At 43.5% G+C, this 23,946-nt stretch overlaps 2 protein-coding genes across 15 annotated transcripts in view; both read left to right on the top strand.

Moving 5' to 3' along the window:
* The window catches only part of eml1 (EMAP like 1), a 46,769-nt gene extending 35,730 nt beyond the window's left edge, over positions 1-11,039 (top strand). For 7 of the 11 annotated variants that reach the window (XM_047610671.1, XM_047610667.1, XM_047610673.1 and 4 more), the window contains 17 exons: positions 1,748-1,877; positions 2,771-2,920; positions 3,467-3,536; positions 3,659-3,769; positions 3,865-3,960; positions 4,087-4,221; positions 4,910-5,009; positions 5,317-5,468; positions 5,860-5,985; positions 6,215-6,346; positions 6,912-6,979; positions 7,124-7,212; positions 7,742-7,839; positions 8,077-8,164; positions 8,639-8,734; positions 8,817-8,947; positions 9,292-11,039. In XM_047610671.1, coding sequence (XP_047466627.1) covers positions 1,748-1,877; positions 2,771-2,920; positions 3,467-3,536; positions 3,659-3,769; positions 3,865-3,960; positions 4,087-4,221; positions 4,910-5,009; positions 5,317-5,468; positions 5,860-5,985; positions 6,215-6,346; positions 6,912-6,979; positions 7,124-7,212; positions 7,742-7,839; positions 8,077-8,164; positions 8,639-8,734; positions 8,817-8,947; positions 9,292-9,417 — 1,898 coding nt within the window. In that variant the 3' untranslated portion in view covers positions 9,418-11,039. The remainder of the gene's footprint in view (positions 1-1,747; positions 1,878-2,770; positions 2,921-3,466; positions 3,537-3,658; positions 3,770-3,864; positions 3,961-4,086; positions 4,222-4,909; positions 5,010-5,316; positions 5,469-5,859; positions 5,986-6,214; positions 6,347-6,911; positions 6,980-7,123; positions 7,213-7,741; positions 7,840-8,076; positions 8,165-8,638; positions 8,735-8,816; positions 8,948-9,291) is intronic. The other 4 variants (XM_047610668.1, XM_047610674.1, XM_047610676.1 and 1 more) reach the window with 2 other exon arrangements.
* A 193-nt stretch (positions 11,040-11,232) lies between these two features.
* evla (Enah/Vasp-like a) overlaps positions 11,233-23,946 on the top strand; it is a 34,781-nt gene continuing 22,067 nt past the window's right edge. Inside the window, exon 1 of one of the 4 annotated variants that reach the window (XM_047610603.1) lies at positions 11,233-11,685. In XM_047610603.1, the coding sequence (XP_047466559.1) occupies positions 11,681-11,685 (5 nt within the window). In that variant the 5' untranslated portion in view covers positions 11,233-11,680. Of the gene's footprint in view, positions 11,686-14,952; positions 15,356-20,815; positions 21,334-23,946 lie in introns of those variants that run through there. The other 3 variants (XM_047610602.1, XM_047610601.1, XM_047610600.1) reach the window with 3 other exon arrangements.

The following is a 23,946-nucleotide window of genomic DNA, read 5'->3' as shown; positions in this document are numbered from 1 at the left end:
GTGTAGTTCCCCTCGGCGGAGTGTTCTCGGAGCTGCCAAGAAATTTCATAAAGCCTGGCGTTAAAGCCGAGCTCATTTCCTCGCGTGCAGCGTGTACTGCTAATTCCCCAAGGTTGTTAATTCGCGTGCTGTTTGCGGCTTGTGACTTCTTAAAATGAAGCATTGTCTGCAAAGCCTTGCATTTTACTTGATGTAAATAACCGCTATAGGTTTGAAAAATAGAAATATCCAGAGCTCCTCGTGAAAAAGATCAGAGAAACATCAAGGAAATGTGTGTAATGCTTCACCTCGTGTGTTTTCCTTGAAATTGCTGCTAATTAAATTGAATTTTCTCGAAGCTCTACTTAAAAGGAAAATAATTCAAAGTGGATGCTACCTGTAGACAAAGTTTAATTAATTGGAAATCTAACTAAAACTGGTGGTACATTTGGTTCGGTAGGAATCCCTAGTTTCCTTTTTATAGTTTGTGCCTCACTTTTCTATGATGTCATACAGTAAATAAACCATTACATGTGTCTAACGTTTACCAATCTCCTCCACCCTTTTGCGATTGTCCCTGTTTTGCCCTCTGAATCCATCCAAACCCCGGCAACCCCCCACCGCCCCCCGACTCTCCACCTCCAACGGCTCCTCTGCTCCCCCCCCCCCCCCCCCCCCCCATCTTTACATTGTAGTCACGGTACAGATTTACCTCAGCCGCTCCACCAAATCGACGGGGGGCAAAAGCGGCCCTGCGGCTTCAGCTGTGCCGGCCCGCTCGGCCGCCAACCCCCGACAAACGACAGAAAGCTGCAAGGCCGCCGTGCCCGCCAAAAAGGGTGGTGGTGCCGCCGCCAAGGCGTCAGCGGTTAGAAAGGCCCCAAATTTTAACCTCCAGCTGAGGAAGTCGGGGAGTCTGTCGTCGTACGCTCCTCTCGACACACCCAGCTACTGCAGCCCCATTAAATCACCCAGCCAGTACTTCCAGATTTGTTACTAACTTATGGACAGTGAGGAAGCAGTACAGCATGTGTGGCGCTCACCTATCAGGCTGAGCCACACCTTATCAGATCTGTATCATTTAAAACAAAGAGGTCACAACAAGGTGTCATATCATACTGAAGAGGTTTAAAGGTAAATAGCAGCATCACCTAATAAAAAGGAATAAGTTCCCACCCCCCATGTGTATCCCTAAATTAAAAAACAACTTGTTGTCATCGGTTTTTCATTCGTTTGTTTTCTGCATGGTTTTTTCTTCAGTGTTAGCAGTTAGCATTTCACGTTATTTCCTTTTTTTTTTTTTAATAACATATCCATGGCTTTGCTTTCGTCTGCATTTCATGTTAGTTAATGGTTAATGTGTGAGATGAGTATTTATCAGTTGTTGAACTTTTTTAACAACTTGTTTGCAGTTGTGTTTTTTGCTGTCACAAAAGAAAAAACAAAACAAAAAAAAACAAAAATCGAAATGTGTTTGAAATGACTAATAAAAGCCGGTTAAAAAGCTTTGTTTGTGTTCGTACGTTTTCTGTCTTCGAGTTTTTGCCACAGTGGATGATAACTCATCAAATCATCCCACATCACTCCCACATCACTCCCGACGTCCGCATCACATCACGATAACAGCAGTACTATGTTTAAATGTCGTGTTTGAGTCTTCATCTGTTAACACATGTGAAGGCATAAATCTGACACTCAAATGATTCATATCTGTGTGTGCGTGTGTTTGTGCGTTCTCTCACTGACTATTTTTGTTGCCCTTTTCTAGAGGAAGGTTATGTGAAAATGTATTTGAAGGGTCGCCCCATCACCATGTACATGCCCAAAGACCAGGTGGACAGCTACTGTCTGGAGGCCAGAGCCGAGCTGCCCGGCAACAAACTCAAACTGGACTGGGTGTATCCTTTCACTGCGGCTTAATTCCAAGTAAATAAATAAATAAATAAATAAATAAATAAGGTAGAAATGGCCTTGAGATGTTTTTTTTTTTTTTTTTCATCTCCGCAGGAAATCTTTTGCATAAAAAGAGAACTTCAGATACAATCCTACTTTTGATTACAAAAGTTTGGAAGCTCAGATGGTCTGAGGGAATAAAGTCAGATTGCGATGTTGTGGTGAGAGTTAAGAGAGGAGGCTATAAATGTGTCTCTCCCCGCTTGTCAGTGTGAATCAGTTCAGGCGGTGATTTTTTTTCACCGCGTTGTCTGAGCCGAGGCCCGTTGCTCTGCAGGCTGGAGTCAGTAATAACCTGCTCAAAGCTGGCAGGCGCAACCAGTCAGCAGCTCCTCTTGTGCTGTTTTATTTTTATTTTAGTTTAATTTGTGGCTTTTTTACCCCTCCTCATACGTTTCTCGGTGAAGGCTGAATGTGGCGCGTTGTTCGGCCGAGGAGAAACCCAGAGGCAAAAAGGCAGAGAGATCAAATCTGAGGACAAATGCACAATTTGTGCACATTTTTTACATGCTGCAGCAGCGATAAATTAGATTACAGTTGGATTATTAAAATGAACTGTCCACATGCACACCATATGATCTCATTTTTGTTGGTTTGAACATGTATTTCAATGTCAATTTGTGATCCCTGACCTTTATTTTACACAAATTAACATATGTCCCAGCCTCTAAATGTGAATGTGTAGGCAAACAGACGTTTCACCTTTAGAATCCCAGCAGTGGCTGTTTTTCGTTATCCATTACTCTGTTGTTAATTTACTTCTAGGTCTATACAACATTAGAAATCGGCAAAAAGAAAAATTGCAGCTGTTTCGTCCCTTGACTTTTATATGCTTCAGCTACGGTTATCGCGGTCGAGACTGCCGCTCCAACCTTTACTTGCTGCCCACTGGAGAAACGGTGTATTTCATCGCCTCGGTGGTGGTCCTGTTCAACGTGGATGAGCAGCTGCAGAGACACTACACTGGACACACGGACGACATCAAATGGTACGAGACGCACGCGGCCGCTTTCACCTGCCTTTCATTTCTTTTCTGTTGGATCTGTCGTTTGCACGTGACTGCAGTGAAATAATTGGGAAGCTGTCAAGAAACAACACGTGTATTGGTCGGTGTATTGGTGCTTTCTGTGCGCAGGTGTGTGTGGTTCAGTGGCTGCATCTTTTAGACCTCATTAATATGTTACTACTGCTTGAGGTTAATGTAAGTTCAAGCTGTGAATCAACAGTCTGGTGTCAAAGTATGGATCGCAGACTGATTCACGCTCCTTTTGAAGTCTTTACATATCTTACGAGTGTTTTGCTACGCCGCCGCACCCAAAAGAGGATGAAATTATCTTTAATGTTTCATGACACATTAGCTCAGACGGCGTGCGCCTGCCACGGCGCATCTCAAATTCATAGCTTTAAAAAGCTCACTCATCAAATGCAGCCTTTCATGTCCTGTTGCTCATCTTTATTCAAGTGGTCCTTTTGATGTCAAAGGGGCCCTTTAACTGTTTTTCATACGCGCCTGTGACGTCTTTCTCTTCATCAGCCTGGCTGTCCACCCTGATAAAATCACCATGGCAACCGGACAGGTAGCAGGCACCTCTTCGGATGGGAAAGTAAGTAGCGGTCCTGTGTGGATGTTTTGCAACTTAGTTTGTGAGTGCCTTGGTCACATGACACTGACGATGTACCTGTCCTGGTGTTGTGCCCATGTTTGTGTGTCGTTTTTCTCTGGCAGCAGCTGGCTCCTCACGTTCGTGTGTGGGACTCTGTCAGCCTCAACACCCTCCACGTTCTGGGCGTAGGTTTCTTTGACCGGGCGCTGGTATGCCTGGCTTTCTCCAAGTCGGTGAGGAAACTACCGCTGGAACGCTCGTAAGCCGCCTCTGCCCGTTAATCTTTTTGTCCGAAAATAAACACAATATTTCTGTTATTGTTTGTTAGAACGGAGGAAACACTCTCTGCGTTGTAGACGACTCCAATGACCACGTGCTCTCTGTCTGGGACTGGCAGAGAGAGGACAGACTGGCTGAGGTTAAGGTATAAATAATCTATATGTCTATATGTGCTCATGTTGTGTTTGTTCTTAATTTTTGGTGTAGTTTCAACTTTTTCCTCTTGCACAACTGAACATCTTTTTTGTTTTCTTTTTGCGTTGTGATTCAGTGCTCCAACGAGTCAGTGTTTGCCGCAGACTTTCACCCGACAGACAGCAACATCGTCGTGACTTGCGGCAAATCCCATCTCTGTTTCTGGAATCTGGAGAAAGGCATGCTGGTCAAGAAGCAAGGACTGTTTGAGGTAAAACGGAGGAACTTTCTCTATACAGTTAGTTTACACATGTAGGTTTCGCCTGTATCCCCAGTGAGACCCTGTGTCCACATATGGGGACGTTAAGTTGTCCTCATTAGTGGACACTTTAGTCGGCCATCTAGTGGTAGCAAAGTTTAAAACTGTTAAAAATGTTTATGCTTATTAACGTTTCTAGTTTCATATGATGTGGAAATTTAACAAATAAGCAATTTTTGCTAATTAGCAAGTACTCGTTTGAGGACATTGGTACTTCATTGTTTGCAATTCCAGTGTCCACATGTATTTTTTTTTTTTTTTTTTTTTTTGTTTTTTTCAAAAACTACTACTTCCAGTTCAAAGATGATGCTGAGGGAAATTAAAAATGCATATTAAATAAAAGCTCAGGTCTCAGGAGGATATATATCGTTGTTTTTGTACAGTATATTGTGTCATAATATATTGTAGAGTAGTGAAAGTAGTACTGTAGTAGTTAACATGTTGTGGAAGTGACAGTAAACACATGACTTGAATCTTTTAATATAAAATATCAGACACATTCTCATATTTTGTTTCAATACAATGAGACGTTTGATTCAGTAGCACAAATGCAATCATAACAATAGTTGATGTGATATGAGTTCTGCAGCTCTTGCAGGCAGATTGAAACAACACATTTGCGTCCTTATCCCTTTTACAGAAACAAGAGAAGCCCAAGTTTGTGCTGTGCGTGACCTTTGCAGAAAATGGAGATGCAATCACTGGAGACTCAAGCGGGAACATCCTGGTGTGGGGAAAAGGTACGCACTGTTCCACACAGAGGGTCGTTGGGCCCATGTGAAAATGTTTATCCAGTCGGTAAGGTGGTTGCTCACAGTAATAAGATCTAGTGAAAGACATGCAAAAAAGGAGAACGTATGCAAAGTGATTCTGCGTCCATAAATGTGTTCCTGGTTATGACCCCAAAGACGTCTCATTGTGGTGGACTAGTCAAAAGAGTTGGGTTGTGTGAACGATTTCCCCCACTATCAAGGTGCATCCAAACCTTCCTACTGTCTCTCTCTGACTGAAACTTTACCTCAATCTCATCCCATCTCTGTCGGGCAGGAACTAATCGCATCAGCCACGTCATCCAAGGAGCTCACGAGGGCAGCATCTTTGCTGTGTGCATGCTGAGGAACGGCACGCTGGTGTCTGGAGGGAAAGACCGCAGGCTCATCTCCTGGGACGGCAGCTACCAGCAGATACAAACGGTGGAGGTGAGGAGCACTCCAAGGCAGCTTTCTTGGAAAATACAAATGGAGTTGATGAATTACACATCAGCATCGAGGCCTGAGATTCATCCTAATGATCTGCTAGAAGCTGCATATCCAGCTTTTTTTTTTTTTTTTTTTTTTTTAAGTAGGTCTTAGTCTGGCTTGTTTCACAGAAATTGCCCCCCTGCCTGAGGCGGCAGACTTCAGGATGCTGCACCACACCATAAATATTACATTTGTGCTTTCGATTAGATTCATGGATATTTATAGCTCATTCACGTCTTATTTTTCCGAGAACACATTACAAAGGAAATCGTACACTGATGTTTATTGTGTCAAAGTTTAAAATCCATTTGAAAGCTTGGTTAGATGATCTGCTGCTTCTTCTCTGCAGGTGCCTGAGTTGTTTGGTCCCATTCGGACTATAGCAGAGGGCAGAGGGGAGACAGTGCTCATCGGGACCACCAAGAACTTTGTTTTGCAGGGAAGTTTGGATGGGGAATTCATGCCAATCACACAGGTACGTACAGTCTTATCAAGACCAACCATCCAAACATATTCCTTCCACAAAGAAAAAGCCCAGTCTGGGAATCTGGAGAATATTTTACATTTTTGCATAAAACTTTAAACCAATTTACAAAATAATCACTTTTCCAAGCAAGGCCTCAACTAATTGATGCAGATATAACTGCACAAAATCTGTGATGTTTAGCAGCTGAAGGATGTAAATGAAAACGTGTCCTCTCCAGGGTCACACTGATGAGCTGTGGGGTCTGGCTGTCCATCCCTGCAAGTCTCAGTTCCTCACATGCGGTTATGACCGACAGGTCTGCATGTGGGACTCAAGCTCCCATCAGCTCATCTGGACCAAGACCATGGAAGTAAGATTAGTCAACACTGCCCTCTGGGGTCTGTCACGGGAATTGCACAAGACACAACAGACACATTTTGCCCCTTTTCTTTTTTAAAATCACTTTTGAAACAATATGAACTTAGTTTGCTGTGTTCACACTGAAACAATGAGAGGAATTTGAGTTTTCTTCTTTGTTTCTGTCTAATATTGATTTTGTTTCTTTCAAAGATCTTTCAATTAGGTACATTGTTTCAACATTTTTTCAGTTATATTGCTGAGATATTATATTGAACTATTGCATGTCAACAGTAGCGTGGATATTGTCACACATAATATATTAGCAATATAACTGAAAAAAAAATCACATTATTAATTAAGCTCCAATACTCTTCCGCAGAGTATCGGCGGTACCATACCCATACAGTACTGCCAATTTAAAGGTCTACTTTCTCGTTTTTATGACTTTTTTTCCCAAAGTGCATGACGAACCCCTCTAATTTTTTTCTCATGTGTGGCCCTAATACGCTAACGTAAAGAATGGGGTAGACTACGAGTGACTTTAAACATGATCTTCCTCTTCCTTTCTCTGACAGGATACTGCCCAGTCAGCAGGCTTCCACCCCTCTGGAGCCGTGGTTGCCATAGGAACCCAGACTGGCAGGTACTGATCACCAAAAAAACAACAACAACAAAAAACATTTATCTGCTACAAAGTTTGTAAACATGATTTATAAATAGATTATTCATAAAGTGATATAGGTCAGGAAAAGCCAGATTGTTGAACAGCCTGTATTTGGTCCTGCAGGTGGCTGGTGCTGGACACTGACTCTAAGGATTTAGTCACAGTGCACACAGATGGGAATGAACAGCTGTCCGTTATGTGCTATGGGCCAGGTATGTTGGTGACTGCTCACTGTGTGTTTCCTCCCCTCCGAGTGTTTTGGTTTGATGTTCTTTTTCCTTTTCTTTTCTCTGCGTGTTAGGGAAATGAAGAATTACACGCAAAAGGACTTGTGTTATTTGTGGCATTGTTGTCAACGCAGTCACAAGTCTAATGATCTCAGGTTTTACAGAACAGTATTACATGACCTGAATTAATAATGTGTTTTTACTTTCCACCAAACCTCCCATAGAAGGCCAGTGTGTTGTGGATTTTAACTGAAAATAAATCCTATATCAAATGAGAAACAAAGATTTGCCAAAAAATAGTTTCCTACTCTCTGTGTGAGACTATATTCAATTCAATTTTATTTATATAGTGCTAATAACAATATAAATTGTCTGAAGACAAATACAAGATTTCTACAACGTGCTCATATCAAATATGTACCAATCAATACAATCTAATGAATAATTCAACAATTAATTCAATAATTCTGAATTATTTTATTGCCACTAATGTTCCTGTTGTATTTTTATTTAGATGGTAACTTCCTGGCCATCGGTTCCCATGACAACTACATCTACATCTACGCCGTGGCAGAGAATGGGAGGAAGTACAGTCGAGTGGGGAAGTGTTCGGTGAGCACCGGAATATACTGCATGTATTTTAAATTCCTCCCCACCTCACTCAACCGTCCTTTGCTTTATATTTTGTTGTCGGTGCGTGTGTTTGTGGAGAAGCTGTGAAATACTAAGTGACAGCTAACTGAGTCACACACTGCAGTGTCTATGCGTCAACGTTTCTAGGGTTATTTGTGGTTCTCTCTGGAAATAGAACAAATTCACTAACTTTTGTCACTTCCCGTCGTATCTCAGGGTCATTCCAGTTTCATCACCCATCTGGACTGGTCCTTGGACTCTCAGTATCTCGTGTCAAATTCCGGCGACTATGAGATACTGTACTGTGAGTATGATGGTGTCCTGCCTTTGTTATGCAGATTCATTCAAGTCTGTGAAACGGAACAGGTGCTGCAACGTGTGCAGCGCAGGACAGAAAATGGAGAAGATTTGTTCACCTGTAGATTCCTCTTCCCTTTATTTCAGCTGTGTGTAAAATAAATCAAAAGCCAGATAGTAATGTGTCTGATGTGTAATTTATGCTCCACAAGAAGTATTACATTATACAGCTCAGTAGGTATTTGTAATTGACATGTCTTAACTTGAGTGGGTGTTGAAAACCTGTTAAAACCTGTCAAAGTAGCTTGCTGTGAGTAATTGGATGCTGCATAAAGGCACCGTTGTCTCCCAAAGTTGGAATACATTTGATATTTTATCATTTGTATTTGATTGAAAACCTGTGCACCAGTTAAGATTTTTGTCCTCTTTACGTTACTGTACTCCTGATATTAAGTTTATTTTTTTCTGCTTGTCTTCTCAGGGATCCCATCAGTGTGTAAACAGGTGGTCAGCGTGGAGACCACCAGGGACATCGAGTGGGCCACCCACACCTGCACTCTGGGCTTCCAGGTGTTTGGTAAGTGGAGGCTCCGTCCATCTCACTAGTTCCTTGCATGTTTCTGTCTTGACTGACGTTTCCACCGCCCTCTCCCTCTCAGGCCTGTGGCCCGACGGCTCAGACGGCACCGACATCAACGCCGTGTGCAGATCCAACGATAAGAGCCTCCTGGTCACTGGGGACGACTTCGGGAAGGTCCACCTCTTCTCATACCCCTGCTCACAGTTCAGGGTAAGATGACTAGGCTGAATAGGGTAATATGCTGTATATAACCATAACGCCCTTGGTTTATTACTGACAATGAGACAGTTACTATCTGTATTACAATTTTTTAGAATATGTGCGAAGAAAGTAACTCTAGAAAAATAGAGAAATCCTCTCTATTATTCTTGAAACTGTTAATTGCATTAAGGTGATTATAGTTTTCAGACTGTTATCTTTAGATATTATAGATATAAATATCTCACAGATGCTGAAATGTGAAATTTGGATGTTTTCTCCCTGCTACACCCAAAAAAAGCAATGTCTTTGCCATCTCAATAGACCACAATAACGACAAAGTGTTTCTTTTCCAGGCTCCCAGTCACGTTTACGGCGGCCATAGCAGTCACGTGACCAACGTGACCTTCCTGTGTGACGATGGCTACCTGGTGTCGACCGGTGGGAAGGACATGAGCGTGATGCAGTGGAGGATAGTCTGAGTAGACGAACACACACTGTCAGCTTCTTACCGCTGCTGGGGGGGGGGGGGGCAGCTGAACAACACTGAACTGCACTAGTAAACCGAACCAAACTTAAGAAAAAAAAGAAAAAAAAAAGAAGTTGGATCTGAATGAACTGAAGTGATTTGACAGAAGAGAAACTTGAGGTTTTCCTTCCCGATCTGCTCACAGATTCCAGATGAGATGAACTGTTGGAGGCCTGGACCACAATAAAATCCTCCAGCTTCTCCTTTTTCTTCCCCCACACTACATGTAAAACAGCTCCCTCACGCGTACTGTAGCCTTGTCACCAACGACACGAGATGAAGCGACTCAAACAGATCAAATCCAGCTGAACGGAACCAAAGGCTCTGACTTTACGACCGCATTTGTACAGTTTGACTTCCACTGTTCTTGTATCGTTCACGCTCCTGCCACAGATAATGGACTCATGGGGGTTTATTTTCGCTGCCCGTCGGAGCCGTTTAAAGACTGAACATCAGCGAGTTGGTGATCCAAGAGCAATGCATCTGAAACTGTGCACAAAGAGAAAGCAAATTGTGATTTTCTAATTGTTAAATTTTCTTTTGTTTTGTATTTAACAACTCAGGAAAGCACTAGCGAAGCGAGACCCTTCCCTGTTATTAACACTGACATATCAGAGAGAGCCTCCAGCAGTCCTGGAAACATGCCACTGCAATATTCAGAGACCACGGTTAATATTAGAATCCACAGTTTAAACGCTGAATTTGCCGTGATAATAAATTGATACAGTAAGGAGAATGCAGCCGATCCGAGGTTTGTTGATTAAAAAAACAAAAACAAAAAAAAACAAACTGGATGTTTGTGCTCCCAGGTCTTAAAAAAAAGATGCCTGCCCTATTTATTTATTAATCACTAGTCAAATCCCTGACTGCCATTTTCATTTCCTTTCAGTTTTTTTTCCTGAAAACGAATCCCAATAATTTTACAGAGAGATTTTGAACAAACCTGAGGGAAAAAGTGTTGAAATATAAATTTTCAGGAGGATTTTAGGTTTCCTTTGCCTCGAGCGCAAAAAGAAGCGCATTTTTTTTTCAGTGATGTGAAGCCCTTTTAAATCTGCGTCTTTCTACATTTTATTGCACCAAGGAGTTTGTGGAGGATGAGACCATTACACTGTAACTGTCTGATGTGCTTCATCAGTCACTGGCAAGATATTTAACTGAACTGAACCCTTTCAAGGTGTGGGTTGTTTTTTTTCTATGATGCACTGCTTCCGCCTGATAAACATACAGCAGGTTTATTAACTTAATTACCGTTTAGCACTTTCCATAAACCGATGTCCTTTTCAAGCTGATTTCCAACATCTACGGTACGCCGCCTCACCCCCTCCTCGTCTTCTGGTGAACAGAGAGCCGAGCTTACACGCGCATGCATGAGTAAATGTGATTTCTGTGAACTGTTGTCGATTGTTGGGGATGAGCAGATTTGTGATGTGGGGCGGGATTATCAGGAAAACAGTATTTACACTCTGCAGGGTGAATGTAACATGACTTTGTCTTATCATTTAACACTTTGGGGCTGCAGAATACCGCTGAACATTTGACATCTGTCTGACAGTAAACTAAACGTGAAATGCATATGAGGATGTGTTTTATATTTTCCACTTCATCGCTTATTTATTTTATGAGGGGGCTATTATCAAAGGCCTCCATCCACAAAATGTACTGCAGGATACATAATACTTGCAGGCCGAATCAGACGGGTGGGGTTCGAGAGGGGGGGCGTCGGGGGGGAGGGGCTGCATGTGTGCGTCTTGGCCGCAGGTGGGCAGCATTGAGCCGGCCAGCTCCCCCCCCCTTTCTTCCTCCGCACGGCGCATTAGCAATCTTCCCCCAAATCTCTCCACCTCACCATAAACACTCCGAATGGGAAGACAATATGGCATGAAGGAGGCGGCGGCTGACGACCACCCTTCACCGTCTTCTTGCGATCGCGACCCCGAGCTGAACATGGACCCAAGGAGACGCAGCGGCGCGCGTGGAGACCAGAGACAACGGAGCACAAAGCGGATGGGAGAAAACGCTCGTTCTGTCGCTTAGCGTCTCTAAAACATCCTCAGCCTTTTTTTTTTTATACCTCTACAGACTCGCGCAAGGGACACGGGGTGGAGGCTGCCGGGCTGATCCGAGCCTCCCACGCGGTACACGCCGAAATAATCGCGGACTTATTGATCAGCCTCATCAGTGCCATCATCTCTGATTGAATAAAAGAGGGGAAAATGAGGTAAGCACCATGCGCTCCGTTTGACGCGTCATGACAGATGCGCACCGACACTCGGACCTCTCTACCTCCACGCTGCATCTACATCCACATGTTTATCACGTAGGAACGATCATTTGTTGAACAAATGCAGCGCATCCGTCACGTTACGGATCATTTTCACCTTGCATGAACGCGATTTTGACCGTCCGGAGGCCCACCCAGTCACCCGGCCCCGGCTCCACACAGACGTCCTTTACCGCTCGCCTCTTGGCCGTAACGCATGAGGCGAGACATTTAAATCGTTTCTGCCCTTTCTTTTCTCCGTCTATTGTCACCGTCGGACCCGCCCAGGGTTGTTGAATGAAGGATTCAGGCCAGGTTAATGTTGTCATGGAAACGACAGCATCACGTACGTCTCCTCAGCTGGAGAAATAAAACGCTGGTTTCTCTAAATATGACCGATGAGTGGTGTGAGTGTCCGCAGGGGGGGAAATAGGATAAGTGAGGGGGTCTCATAACCATCCCAGGGGAGGAGGAGGAGGGTGTTTATTCTGGTGGTTGCCAGGCAGGTTAACACCCACCCGCCCCCTCTTCCTCCACACTCACACACCTACATGATGGATCCATACATTCACACATTCAGCCTGCAGAAAATGTGCCTCATGTTGAATCCTTGTTCTATATCTGAGGTGGTATTTTAAGCCCTTTCCTTGTTATGTCGGTATGCAGAATGCACCGAGGCCCAGATCTTCTCCAGCAGCAGCAGCAGCAGCAGCAGCAGCAGCAGTGTCTGTATTCTGGTCTATTTATGCAACGGTCCTTCTATTTTTCTCCCTGCTGCCTGTAGTTTGACTCCTCCATGTCTCCGTAGCTGCAGTCTGCATCGTCCTGTTTTATGGCTTCAGATTTACTCTGACAGCTCCAGAGAGGGAGAGTGCACTCTCTCTTGCTCCGCTTTCTCTGTAGCTACCAGTGTTTGTCTGCATGAGTGTGTGTCAGCGTGTGTGTGTGCGAGTGTCTGGGCCTCAGAAGGTAAAGCTAATAAAGCTAGACGTGCTGCCACATCTGCATACCTTGTGTGATATACTCTTTCAAAACACAGCCTTAATCCAAATAATTCACCTCTTTCCGGTGCTGTCGCCCAGCTCAAAGCCAGTAGCTCAACTCCTCTCAGACAGTAAACATGTAAGATTCATATCTTCCACTTGGATGGAGGTCCCGTTTCCTCTTTTTTTCTTTAAAGCTACTGTTGCTGCTTGTGTGTGTCCCATCCTGTGTGTTTATTTTCGCCAGAGGCAGATCTGCTCTTTGACTCAAGGGAAGTCTTAAATCTCCACCAAGCAACAACGAGGTGACCTGGCTCTTCTTTTGCAGAGTGTTTAATTCAGTGAGACCATTTGTTCGGCCTGGCTGCCTCCATTGCAGCATTTATGTAAGGGTGCACATGCATTTATGTATGTGCATGACCGTGTCCGTGGCGCAATAGCGTGCGTGCATGTGTGCAGATGTTATTTTTAGTTTGTCGAAGCTTCTTCTCTATCATTTGGGTACATGTGTGTGTGTGTGTGACAGAGAGAGAGAGAGAGAGAAAGGCACTGTGGGTTGGAAACAGCGAGGCGCCTGTGCCGTACTCCTATTAATGCGGGATGATTTCTGAAGGGAATGTTGTGGTGACTCATTGTAGGGATGGTAGACTGAGCAAGTGCAGCCACTGGAAGGTAAAACGCTGAGTTATGTGTCTTACTGCAGGCTGCTGCTGCTGCTGCTGCTGCTCTTAGCTGATCAGAGAGCAGCTCCACGTGAGACAGCATCACCACAGCCACAACACTCCAGCCTTCCGCCTACACAGATCATATTACTATTAAACCTGGATTTCAGGGAGAGCAGATAAAGTTCTCTTTATGACAAATCCCAAAGGTATGTTTGTATTACATCACTCTTGTTATTTATAAATGGACACTAATGATCGGAATCAAAATGCTTCATTTGACCTTATTCATTTAACCATCAATCAGAACAATCAATCTGAAGGAATTTGATGGAAATGGATGGAAACCTTTTAATAACCCTTAATTCAATAGTGAATGAATAGTTGTGTACACATGATCTGTTCTTTTTTTGTATGCATTCAGCGATGTGACGAGTTTCCAACAAATGGAAAACTGAACCTGTCTGAGTTAAACCTTAAGAGTTGATTGTTGAATAGCAGAAAAGCTCCAGGTCATATTCTTTTACTGAATCAGTGTGTTTGGGCACTTATATATCCAAACATTCAGTGCTCCTGGCCAGAACCACTTTGCACACGCCAAAAACACAAATTCCAATTAATGTTTTGGGGCATCTAAATGCTTATGTCTCATTGGATAATTTTATATAATGTCCATGTAAACTGTTGAAATCTGAAAACATTGTCCATACAAATGTAGTCACAGAGAAAGCCTCTGTTAATCTGCCTTTACCTGGTTGTTTTCTGTCTTCTCCTCCTCCTCCTCATACACCAGGCTTTAGGATGAGCCCGCATCATGTATCCTTTGGCATGATGGAGGTCAAACAGGCCGTATCAGGTGACCCCACCGCAAACTGTGAAAAGCATTTGCAACTCAGCGAGACAGTTTTCTCTCTCAGCCAGGTTTTTTAATGCAGCTTCCGTGCGTTTAACCGCACCTCAGATTTCAGACACAAATGAGCAAATACTACCTTCTGATTCTGGACGCGTATTCAAATAAACCCAAAAGATAATCTTAAATTTCTCTGATCTTTATTGCACCCCTCCCCGGGACGTGTCGTGTGTTTCTTGCTGTTTTCTAAAACCCTCAAAGCCTCCTAATCTTTTACTGGACTAGATTGCTCTTTGTTTGTTTCCCACACCTCGGCTCACTGTCACAAAGGAGCTTAATAGTCTAAGTTTGCTCCAGCCAGATGGGACCACCGGTTGAGGGGCAGATTTCTGATAAAGCCGCGAGGAAAACCACAAATGTTACACTAGGTCAATGAAACCTTTGTGGCTGGAATATAAAGCTAATCGCTGCATCTGTTCCTGCAGAGGGCTGGAATGCCGTGTCCTTTATGAAAGCCGAGCTGAATGAATGAGCCGCTGTGTGTTTCTGTTATTTTCCTCCTCCGGAGTTAATTGGTGATTAAGGGTTATGGCTGACATGTAAACACTGTAAGATCTATTTAAAGCTTCGCCCTACGTCCTCGCTGAATTTTTGATGGTATAGAAAGGAGACTGCGGAGGAACCCCCTTTTCCTTTGTAGGCTAACATGTAATTTCCATCCAGTGGAAATGATTCCTTGGAGGTTGAAAGACGGCAATCCAATCCTTGAAGCTGAGGGAGGTGACTGGTCTGCACTGGTCACATGTTCTCTCCCTCTCTCCTTCTCTCGCTCTCTTGCATTCCCTTACTCTGTTGCAACACTCCTCATCTCTGTTGCTCGCTCCTTCCCTCCTACTCTCTCTGTGTCTTTGCTGGCGTTGTGGATTTTTTAAAAAACTCTTTGGGAGGATGTAAAGGAGGGGGGGAGATTGAGTTTTTCTGCAGCGGCGTTGGGCAGCATGTGGAGTGCTCTCTCTTCTCAGGCTGACACTTCCCCCTCTCCTCCATAATCTCCCCCTTTATACCTCCTTTCATCCAGTGCCTGAGGACTGTGCTGTCTCCTTCAGCGACATGTATTCCCTGGATGATTTCGGGTAAGGCAGCGCGACTCCTCCTCATCACCTCTCGCCCGTGTGTCTCTTTTAGTTCTCTTGTTGTTTCCGGTAAAACCGAGACTGGTCGTGGATTGAGTGGTAGCGATTCTCCTTCGCTCTCTTTAAATCCAAGCTTGGCTTTCAGACCACATAATCTGTCCGGTTCTTGGAATAGCATTTGCGGGATTGTTTGCGTGTGGGGAAACCTTGTGTTTCGCTGCATGTGTGCGCCTTTATCTCTGGTCGGGAAGCAGCTGAGTGCAACTGGTTTTGGAGAGAATGTGAGGGAAAAAATGGGAGAGGAAAATCTCCTCCAGGAGTTGCTGACTTTTCCCTCATCTGTCTCCTTCTTTCCACTCCTCTGTCTGTGTTTTCTTTGCAGCCAGCTGTTTGCAGAAGAGCCTGATTGGTTGCCCCTAAGAAAGCTTTCATTGGTTCAGTCTTGTGTTTTTTTTAGTTTTTTTTTTAGTTTTTTTTTTGTTCCTGCGAAAAAGGAATGAGTTTTTTGTCTCTCAGTGCGTCCTCTCAGCTGCTCTCGCTTGTTGCATGTGTGAGTAGGAGAGAAGGGAAGAAAAGGAAACGGAACGCTAATCTCTGAATGGCCGAATGAGCGGGACTCTGAAAAAAACAAAAAAAACAGATGATGCACGGATGTGGTGGACTCAGAGTAATGTGGCCAAGGCAGATTACAGCCGGTCATGGTGATTTGTTGAAGCTCAAATGCAGATGTGGAGAAGAGCACGACAGACGAGATAACGTCCACGGTTTACACTTGACCACATGCGCTCTAATAATGTACCACACACTACTGTCCATCTGCATCTCTTACAGTTTGTTTGTTACTTATAGCATAGTTTCATTCAGATTATAATACTGTACAACACAAAAATTATCTATATGTTTAGAAATCTGTAGAAACCGCGACCTTAAAGCTGCAAATAGTCACTTAACAGTAACAGCTGACATTATTACCAGTGAGACCACAGGGTTTCAGGGTTATATTTGTTATTCTCTGTCTGGGAAATCACATAATTATCAAACGGTGGTGGCAGCACGGGATCATTTGCTCCAGGCTGAGGCAACGGTTCCCTTTAAGGATCAGGATTAGTGACACGATGAGGACCAGATAGCGCGGTAGAAGGTGGAGTGAGGAGGAGTGTTGGGGGAGGGGAGGCATGGATGTGGGGGTTGCTCTCCATATTGTACTGTATACGTCCATGACAGCTAGCCTGAGGCCCAACTGGCATCCGAGGAGCTGTGTAATGAATAAGTGATGTCATCATGGGGGCCAATGTGCTGATTTTAGCTCCGTCAAATACCCTTATTTTAACACAAGGATTCAACCTCCCATCAAAGCTCACATTGATCTTGTGTATGCTGCTCCATGTGCACACGCTGCTGTGTGAATGAATGGATGGATCAAATGCAGAAAAAGAATTGTGGGATCAGTGCAGAAAAAAAATATTACTAAATCATTTATTGTTATCAGAATTGCACTACATCTTTTATCATCCTCTCTAGTTTCAGATTAAATATTTTAATACAGTCATTTTATTTATTTTTTTCTCCTACTCAGTTCATGATCTTATGATAAGAATCCAAAAAAGCGTTGAATAAGGTCAGCTGGACTTGTAGAATTTCTTGAAGACGTTTCGCCACTCATCCGAGTAGCTTCTTCAGTTCTGATAAACTAGTGGGAAATTGAGGTTTAAATAGGAAAAACTCTGTGGGTAACACCCACCAGAAACTTGCTTGACCAGAAACTGGGGTCACTAATTACCATAATGGCTGATACTTACCTGTCCTTGAATGGGGGGGAACTGTGTGCCTAGGCTAACTTAACCCTATGAATAGAGCTCTAACGAGGCTATTGTCCATGGGAACCTGGAAGCTCAATGTGTGAATGTTGTTGAAACTTCTTGGGGACAGAAGTCAAAACTGAATTATAAATAGTTGGTAAATTAAATCTCAGTCCACCTCCTCTGTTTAGAGAAGGTTTCTCCATTTTGACATAGATGGCTTCCTTAACTCCTCTCTCAAACCATCTGTCCTCTCTGGCCAGGACTTTGACGTTGTTATCCTCAAAGGAGTGTCCTTTGTCCTTCAGGTGGAGGTGGACTGCTGAGTCATTTCCTGATGAGCTGGCTCTCCTGTGTTGGGCCATGCGCTTGTGTATGGGTTGTTTGGTTTCCCCAATGTACAGGTCTGTACATTCCTCGCTACACTGAACCGCGTACACTACATTGCTCTGTTTCTGTCTAGGTGTTTTGTCCTTGGGGTGGACCAGTTTCTGTCTTAGGGTGTTTCCAGGTTTGAAATAAACTGGGATGCGGTGTTTACCAAAAATTCTCCTTAGTTTCTCTGATACCCCAGCTATGTAGGGGATGGTGATGTTCTTCCTTCTGTTTTGTTCCTCTTCCCTGTCCTTCCTGGGATATCTTTTTGAGCCTTTGACAAAGGCCCAGTTGGGATATCCGCATGTCTTGAGGGTTTGTTTACCACTCTGATGAGTGGCGAAACGTCTTCAAGAAATTCTACAAGTCCAGCTGACCTTATTCAACGCTTTTTTGGATTACCATGACCTGGATGACTGAGAACCTTCACAGACTTATGATAAGAAGAGGACATCATCTGTTGGTTTGTTGAGTTTAGCATTTTGACCTTCGCCATCTTGTTTCTGTTGGAGGCAGAGTTTAGGGTGAGAGGGTTGAACTGTAGAGGTGTGAGGGGACGCTCTTGCATTAGAAAGAAGTCATTTCAGTCATATCTACACCTTAAACTATGAGCTATCATCTGTTTTACTCTAAATGTGGATAGAATATACAAAACAAACATGAGGCTGCTTTGAAGGAGACTTGAAACGAGCCACAGAGACCACAGACTCATCAGGAAAATGTTCATTTTCAATCATTTTAGGCAATCTTACTTCTTTTTAGCTGAAAAAAAAAAAAAAAGATATACCATTAGGAGTAAGTGCTCTCAAGCCCCGTCCACATAGAAAGCTGTTTGCTAGTAACCTACCGTAGGTTACTATTGGAGGTTCTGGTTGCCTCTCTCGTATATTTCTGCAAATGCTTTTTACAGAATATGGTGGGGTCACCTGATACGGCCTTCTGACCTCCATCATGCCAAAGGACACGTGATACGTGCTCATCATAAAACCTAGTGTTATGAGGAGAAGGAAAACGTAGGGGTAAAGAAAAACCGCTAGGTCTTCCACCACTGTCTGAAGCATGGTGAATTTGGGGATAGGAACCACATTTGTGTTGTATGTCAGTCAGCTGTATCGGACATTCCCATTGGTCGTCACCTCAAAGTTGAGATTAATTCAACTTGGTACCTAAAACGTTTACTTAAAATGTTTTTTCACCTATTGTCCCTAAACCTCATTGCATGTGATTAACATTCGGTTGTATCTTCTCACCACATCACATCAGGACACTGCCTAGATTGTTACTCTCACATAAGTGATTGTGATGCTATGTATTAACCATATCTCTAAGCAATAGGATCTCAGACTGATAATATCTATATGATTGCTTGTCATGGAGCTGAGTAGCAGTTATCGTTTTAAAAATGTTAGCGAGCAGGCAGTGTCCCCTCCTCAGGGGCACAACAGAGCCACGTCTGTCACAGATCGAGCTCGTTAACATTTGCATGGCCTGTCACAGAAATGCCCTGCAGTCCAGCTGGGCACTCTGAACCACAGACGGGCAAACAGTAATTCTGCTTGGCACTGGCGTTACTGTGAGAAAAAACAAATCCCCGTTGACTGTGACTCTCATTTAACCAATCACAAGTGGCATGTTTGGATCCGGGCGGTGTGACTCTGTCGTTTGTGTTGTTTGTTGTCAGCACGGCATACGAGGTCAGCTGTTTGTGGGAACCAGAGAGGTCAGGGGTCAAAGGATAATATTCTGTCATGTATCAGTGGTGTTGGTGTGTGTGGGGGGGCTTAAAGGGCCAGTGTACAGGCATCCCACAAATACGTAATCAGTTTGGGATCTGTGGAATTTGGAGTACGGGTCAACACCTGGTGCAGTGTCTTTGCTTTGGGTTGGTGGTGCTTGGTCTGGTCTAGGTGGGTGGTACATGTCTAAGTAACATCCACACAAATGTCAAGTCCATAAGTTTCCCTGCAGAACATTGTGTTGTCACACGATGGTCAATGTTATTTGCTTCGACTGTCAGTGGTCATAATGTTATGCCTGATCGGTGTAGTAGTCACTGTAAGTGCATACTCATCTGAATAGACATATTGTTTCTGTCTACATAATAAGTATATATTCTTCCACAGTGCTGGTTTCCAGAAAGGTACTTTGCGGTTTTTAGGAGTTGATCTCATTGCAGTTCGCAACTTCACCACTAGATGTCACTAAAGCCTACACACTGCTCCTTTAAGAGAGATGGTGATTTGATTACTTAAAATTTGATTGATTTAAAAATCTGATGATATTAACTTATCTGGTTTAACTTAGTTTCTTTTTTCTTTTTTGCTTTAATTGGGCAGCTGGCAGATGAGGTGTTGAGAAACTGACATAGAAACTGTGGTCACAGTAGCATGTCAATTTTAATATCCAGCTTTTGCACACCCAATAAACAAAAAAGTGTAACCAAAATATCTTTACACATAATCAGAACGAAGAGTCTACAGTCATGCTAGCAGCTCTGTGATGCAGTTTAGACATGGTGCTGCTTTGAGCTCAGTGCTAACACTAGCATGCTGTGTATGGTTTGAAAGAATAAGCAGTGCTTTCCCCCTTTGTTTGTGAATGGATGGGTTTAAATGCAGAGAGCATTTTTGCAGTGTGTAAAAACTGATTGCCAGCAAAGATTAATGCTAACATGTGGATGTTTAACATGCACTGTTAGCAAAAGTCTGTTAGCATGATAGTCTCACTAATTCCTGCAAAATACAAAGTGCAGCCTTTGATATTCGGATGTCATAACATAAAATGGAAAAACCTATATGTTTGATTCTAGTTAAATTCTAGTTAAAGCCAGCTTCATTGATGTCACTCTAGTGTTATTAAATCTGGATCACACCCTGAATAAAGTCCCTCCACTCATCGATAAAGCTGATTAGTTCCAAAATGGCCCTACGTCCCACCTCTTCCTCCCCAGTGCGTCCAATTCAGAATCAGCGCTGGTCACTTAGTGGATGTTAATGGACATTGAGCACGCACACCTCCTCCTCCCTAACGAGTTTTATGTACACTTTGGTGTATTTTCACCCGCTACATCTGTCCTCTGAGGTAGAGGACATCCCAATCAATAGTAGCTCACCACAGTGTGGGCCGCTGGTTGTTAATTCAGGCTTAATACTGGGTGGCTATGGCAACAGCAGGCTAAAGTGGAGAGGAGGGGTGAGGAGATAACAGCAGCCACCCCAACAACCCCCTCCCTCAAGACTGACACCCTCCCTAGACTGTGTGGATTGGGAAGGAGGGGATGGAGGGGCTGGCAGATATGAGGTAATCTCCCTTGGGTTAACAGTATGACAATAGCGCAGAGGTTCAATGGCACACGAACACATGCTCATCTATTATGCGGTCAGACAACTGGCCGGTCAATGACTTCATCTCTGCGAATCCGTCTGTCAGTCACCTCTTTGTTGCTGGATGGATGGGTCATCGGCCCCATTGTGAATGCAGCACTTTGAAAATTCCTATCAGTGGGACGTTTTTAAATCTTTTTGCATTATTAAGTGGATGTTTGTAGTGATTTATGGAGCCGTCGCTTTCGTTTACCATTTACGTCGCAGGCTTTTCAACCGGAGGATTAAATTGCTTTTAATGAGTTATAGGTTTAAGAGAATGGAGCAGCACAAGAGGGAGTTTTTGTCATAGACCCGCCGCTGTAGCCGTTGCTGTTTTCCTGTTCACCAAAATGGACATACATCGCCTCCAAGTGCTGCGCTACTGCCTCCCTCAGAGTGTCAGTGACTCAGGATTGTTTTACAGCCACATCGCTGCCAGGTTCGTACTGACACTTTGTCTGAAGGTGTGTGAGCAAGCATGTAATCACCTGTACTCCCAGTGCATGTCAGTGAAGAGCGAACTGCATTTTTGGATGAACTGAAATGGGAATGGGAATTTTCCTTTATTTAGAAAGTGTGCTAGGTTCGATTATTCGGTTAAAATAAAGTGCGGTGATATTCACACAGCACGGTCTGACAAATCTTCCTCCTGCTGTATTTTTAATCAGAGCTAAAATACTAATCTGTAATCTTAATCTTGCCCCAACAGACAGAATTGAGGTTATTTCGGATTAGTTATTGTGCGCACGGATCGTTTGATTCTACAACAAAACTGCAGCAATTTCTAATTATCTTTCGCCTCAAAGGAAAGTGTCAGAAGTTTTGACTCTGATCTTTTTTTGATGATCCTCCTTTTTTTTTCTTTTTTTTTTGCCTGGTTGCCGTGGCTTTTCAATCAAAGCCAGAGATGCTGCCAGAGAGATTCAGCCCGCTTTGTAGCACTACACCGAGCATCTTCTTTATTCTGAACACTCTGCAGCTTCACATAGAGCATCCCTGAATAGCAGGGCTCTGTGAGGGCTCCATACATGTTTAATTCGCACATGTATTAGGGACGGCATGGCTTCTGGCTAAAACGGCAGCCTTTCAGGCCAGTGCCCTTCTCCTCTCCTCCTCTCAGTTTTCTGCTGGGAGGATGGAAGTTAGAGGGAGGAGACGGAGAGGGAGGTTTAGTGGCTGCTGCTGTCCCAGATGAGAACTGAAGGATCAAACATCTCTGTTGGCTGTCTTCTTATCATGAGGGAGAGGAAGAGGGGAAGAGGAGAGGTTGTTGTTTTAAAAATAAAGGACAATTAAATGTTACAATATACCACCTGCCTGGCTGTTTAAATCCAACTGTAGCATTAAGTCTTATTTAATGGTAGCTGTAAATCATCATAAAACTCAAAAATAAAACATTGTGCTGGGAAACAGTTTTTCAATGTGCAGAAGCCATGCTAATATAAATAGTCGGAAATTGCCAGCATTTAGTACGACTGTAGATAGATGTCATGTGTCACAACACTGAATTAAAGTGCTGCGTATGCGTACGCAGTCAATGAAATGCAGGATGTAGGTTATGTGGTCAATACATTGTGTGTGAATTAAAAGTAATGGCACTCCACTCTGATACATGATGGCATGGGACCAAGCTTTTTGGACAACAACTGGGACATTTAGCTAAGAACATAAGCACGTTAATGCGGTTTGCATTAATGCCATTAAGGCCGCAGTGCTCTGCTCTATCTCTCTCTTTCTTTCTCTCTCTCTCCCATTTGGGGCTTAATATTGCTCCATTCTGCCGTATTACGCTACACTATATATCAGCGGGGCAGGGGTTAGATAAACTGTAGTGTAATAAAGTGGGCACAATCTGGACAACGTGATGGCATGGATGTTAAGATGCTGGTGGCGCAGTAGCCTGTAGATTAAGTGAATCTGCTGTTAGTCTTAGTTGTTAGATGGACTGGGATGCATTAGTGGAAGGGAGTCCCAACATTTTTTAAAATGCTATTATTCTGGTCCTAATTGTGAATGTGAAGGCATGTCCTTTCAGTTGTGATGCTCTTCACAGAAAGTCAAGCTACCACACTAGAAATACTGTCTATGAGGTGTGGTGTAAATTGCTGAGTGATATATCCACCTTTGGTTCAGACGGCGATATTTACTGTACATTTCACTCAGTGGACATGTTGGACATGTTGCAGCGGACAGCTGCAGTCAGTCATGTAATCCGTTGTGCTTACTGCGCACAGAGACTTTGTGCTCTTTGTGCTTGCCATCTCCTTCTAGGGATGTTTGCTGGAAGCAACAATAATATACCTGTCTATCAAGGCAATTGTGCAGTAGAGTCGAATAAATGTTAAAGCTGCACTGCCCCTCCATCTCACAATACGCCAGAGTTTTAAATCACTGGCTCGTTGGTAGAAATGTGTTTTATATCGACCAGCAGTGATTGTTTGCTAGAGCTTGATGGAGCTGAAGGAGCAATTGTAGTAATAGTGAAGGAGCATGAGACAGCAACTAGGAGCATGGTGGCCCCAATTACAAAAAAGTTACTAATGTAACCAAGGTTCTATGAGCGGCATCTCTGGTAGTCAGGAGGGCAAGACAAATGTTTCATGTTGTAGCTTTATAAATTATTAAAGTCCTTGGTAGCCTGAAGATAGCTAACTGAGTTTAATAATAAATCTATAACTGTACTCTATGTGACCCCATTACTTTTAATGCCTGTATTATATTATATATACAGTGCATGCAGTTATGTTACTATAACCCCATCTGTACTGGGATCTATGACACATCTTTTTAAACAAGCCTACTGTGCTTCGTATGTTCAGTTACAAATGACAAGGCGTCACACTGTGTCTTAGCAATGAAGTTGGCTTGTGCTGTTTTTAGTTCCCAGGGCGTCCCTGCCAACTTGTGTCTGTGAACAGTACTACTTTCCCCCACGGAGCAGATTAGAGGTCTTGTACGAGAGTTAAGTCCTGGTTAATTTAGATTTAAGGCTGCAGTGAGGTAATGATCTGCCTGCCTGGCTCTGTCTCTAATCCAGCCAGTCAGACAGACC

Source organism: Mugil cephalus, chromosome 17 (assembly GCF_022458985.1).
Source record: "Mugil cephalus isolate CIBA_MC_2020 chromosome 17, CIBA_Mcephalus_1.1, whole genome shotgun sequence".
Classification (NCBI taxonomy): Eukaryota; Metazoa; Chordata; class Actinopteri; order Mugiliformes; family Mugilidae; genus Mugil; species Mugil cephalus.
The sequence above is the reverse complement of the archived record's forward strand: the minus strand, read 5'-3'. Positions and strand labels throughout refer to the sequence as shown.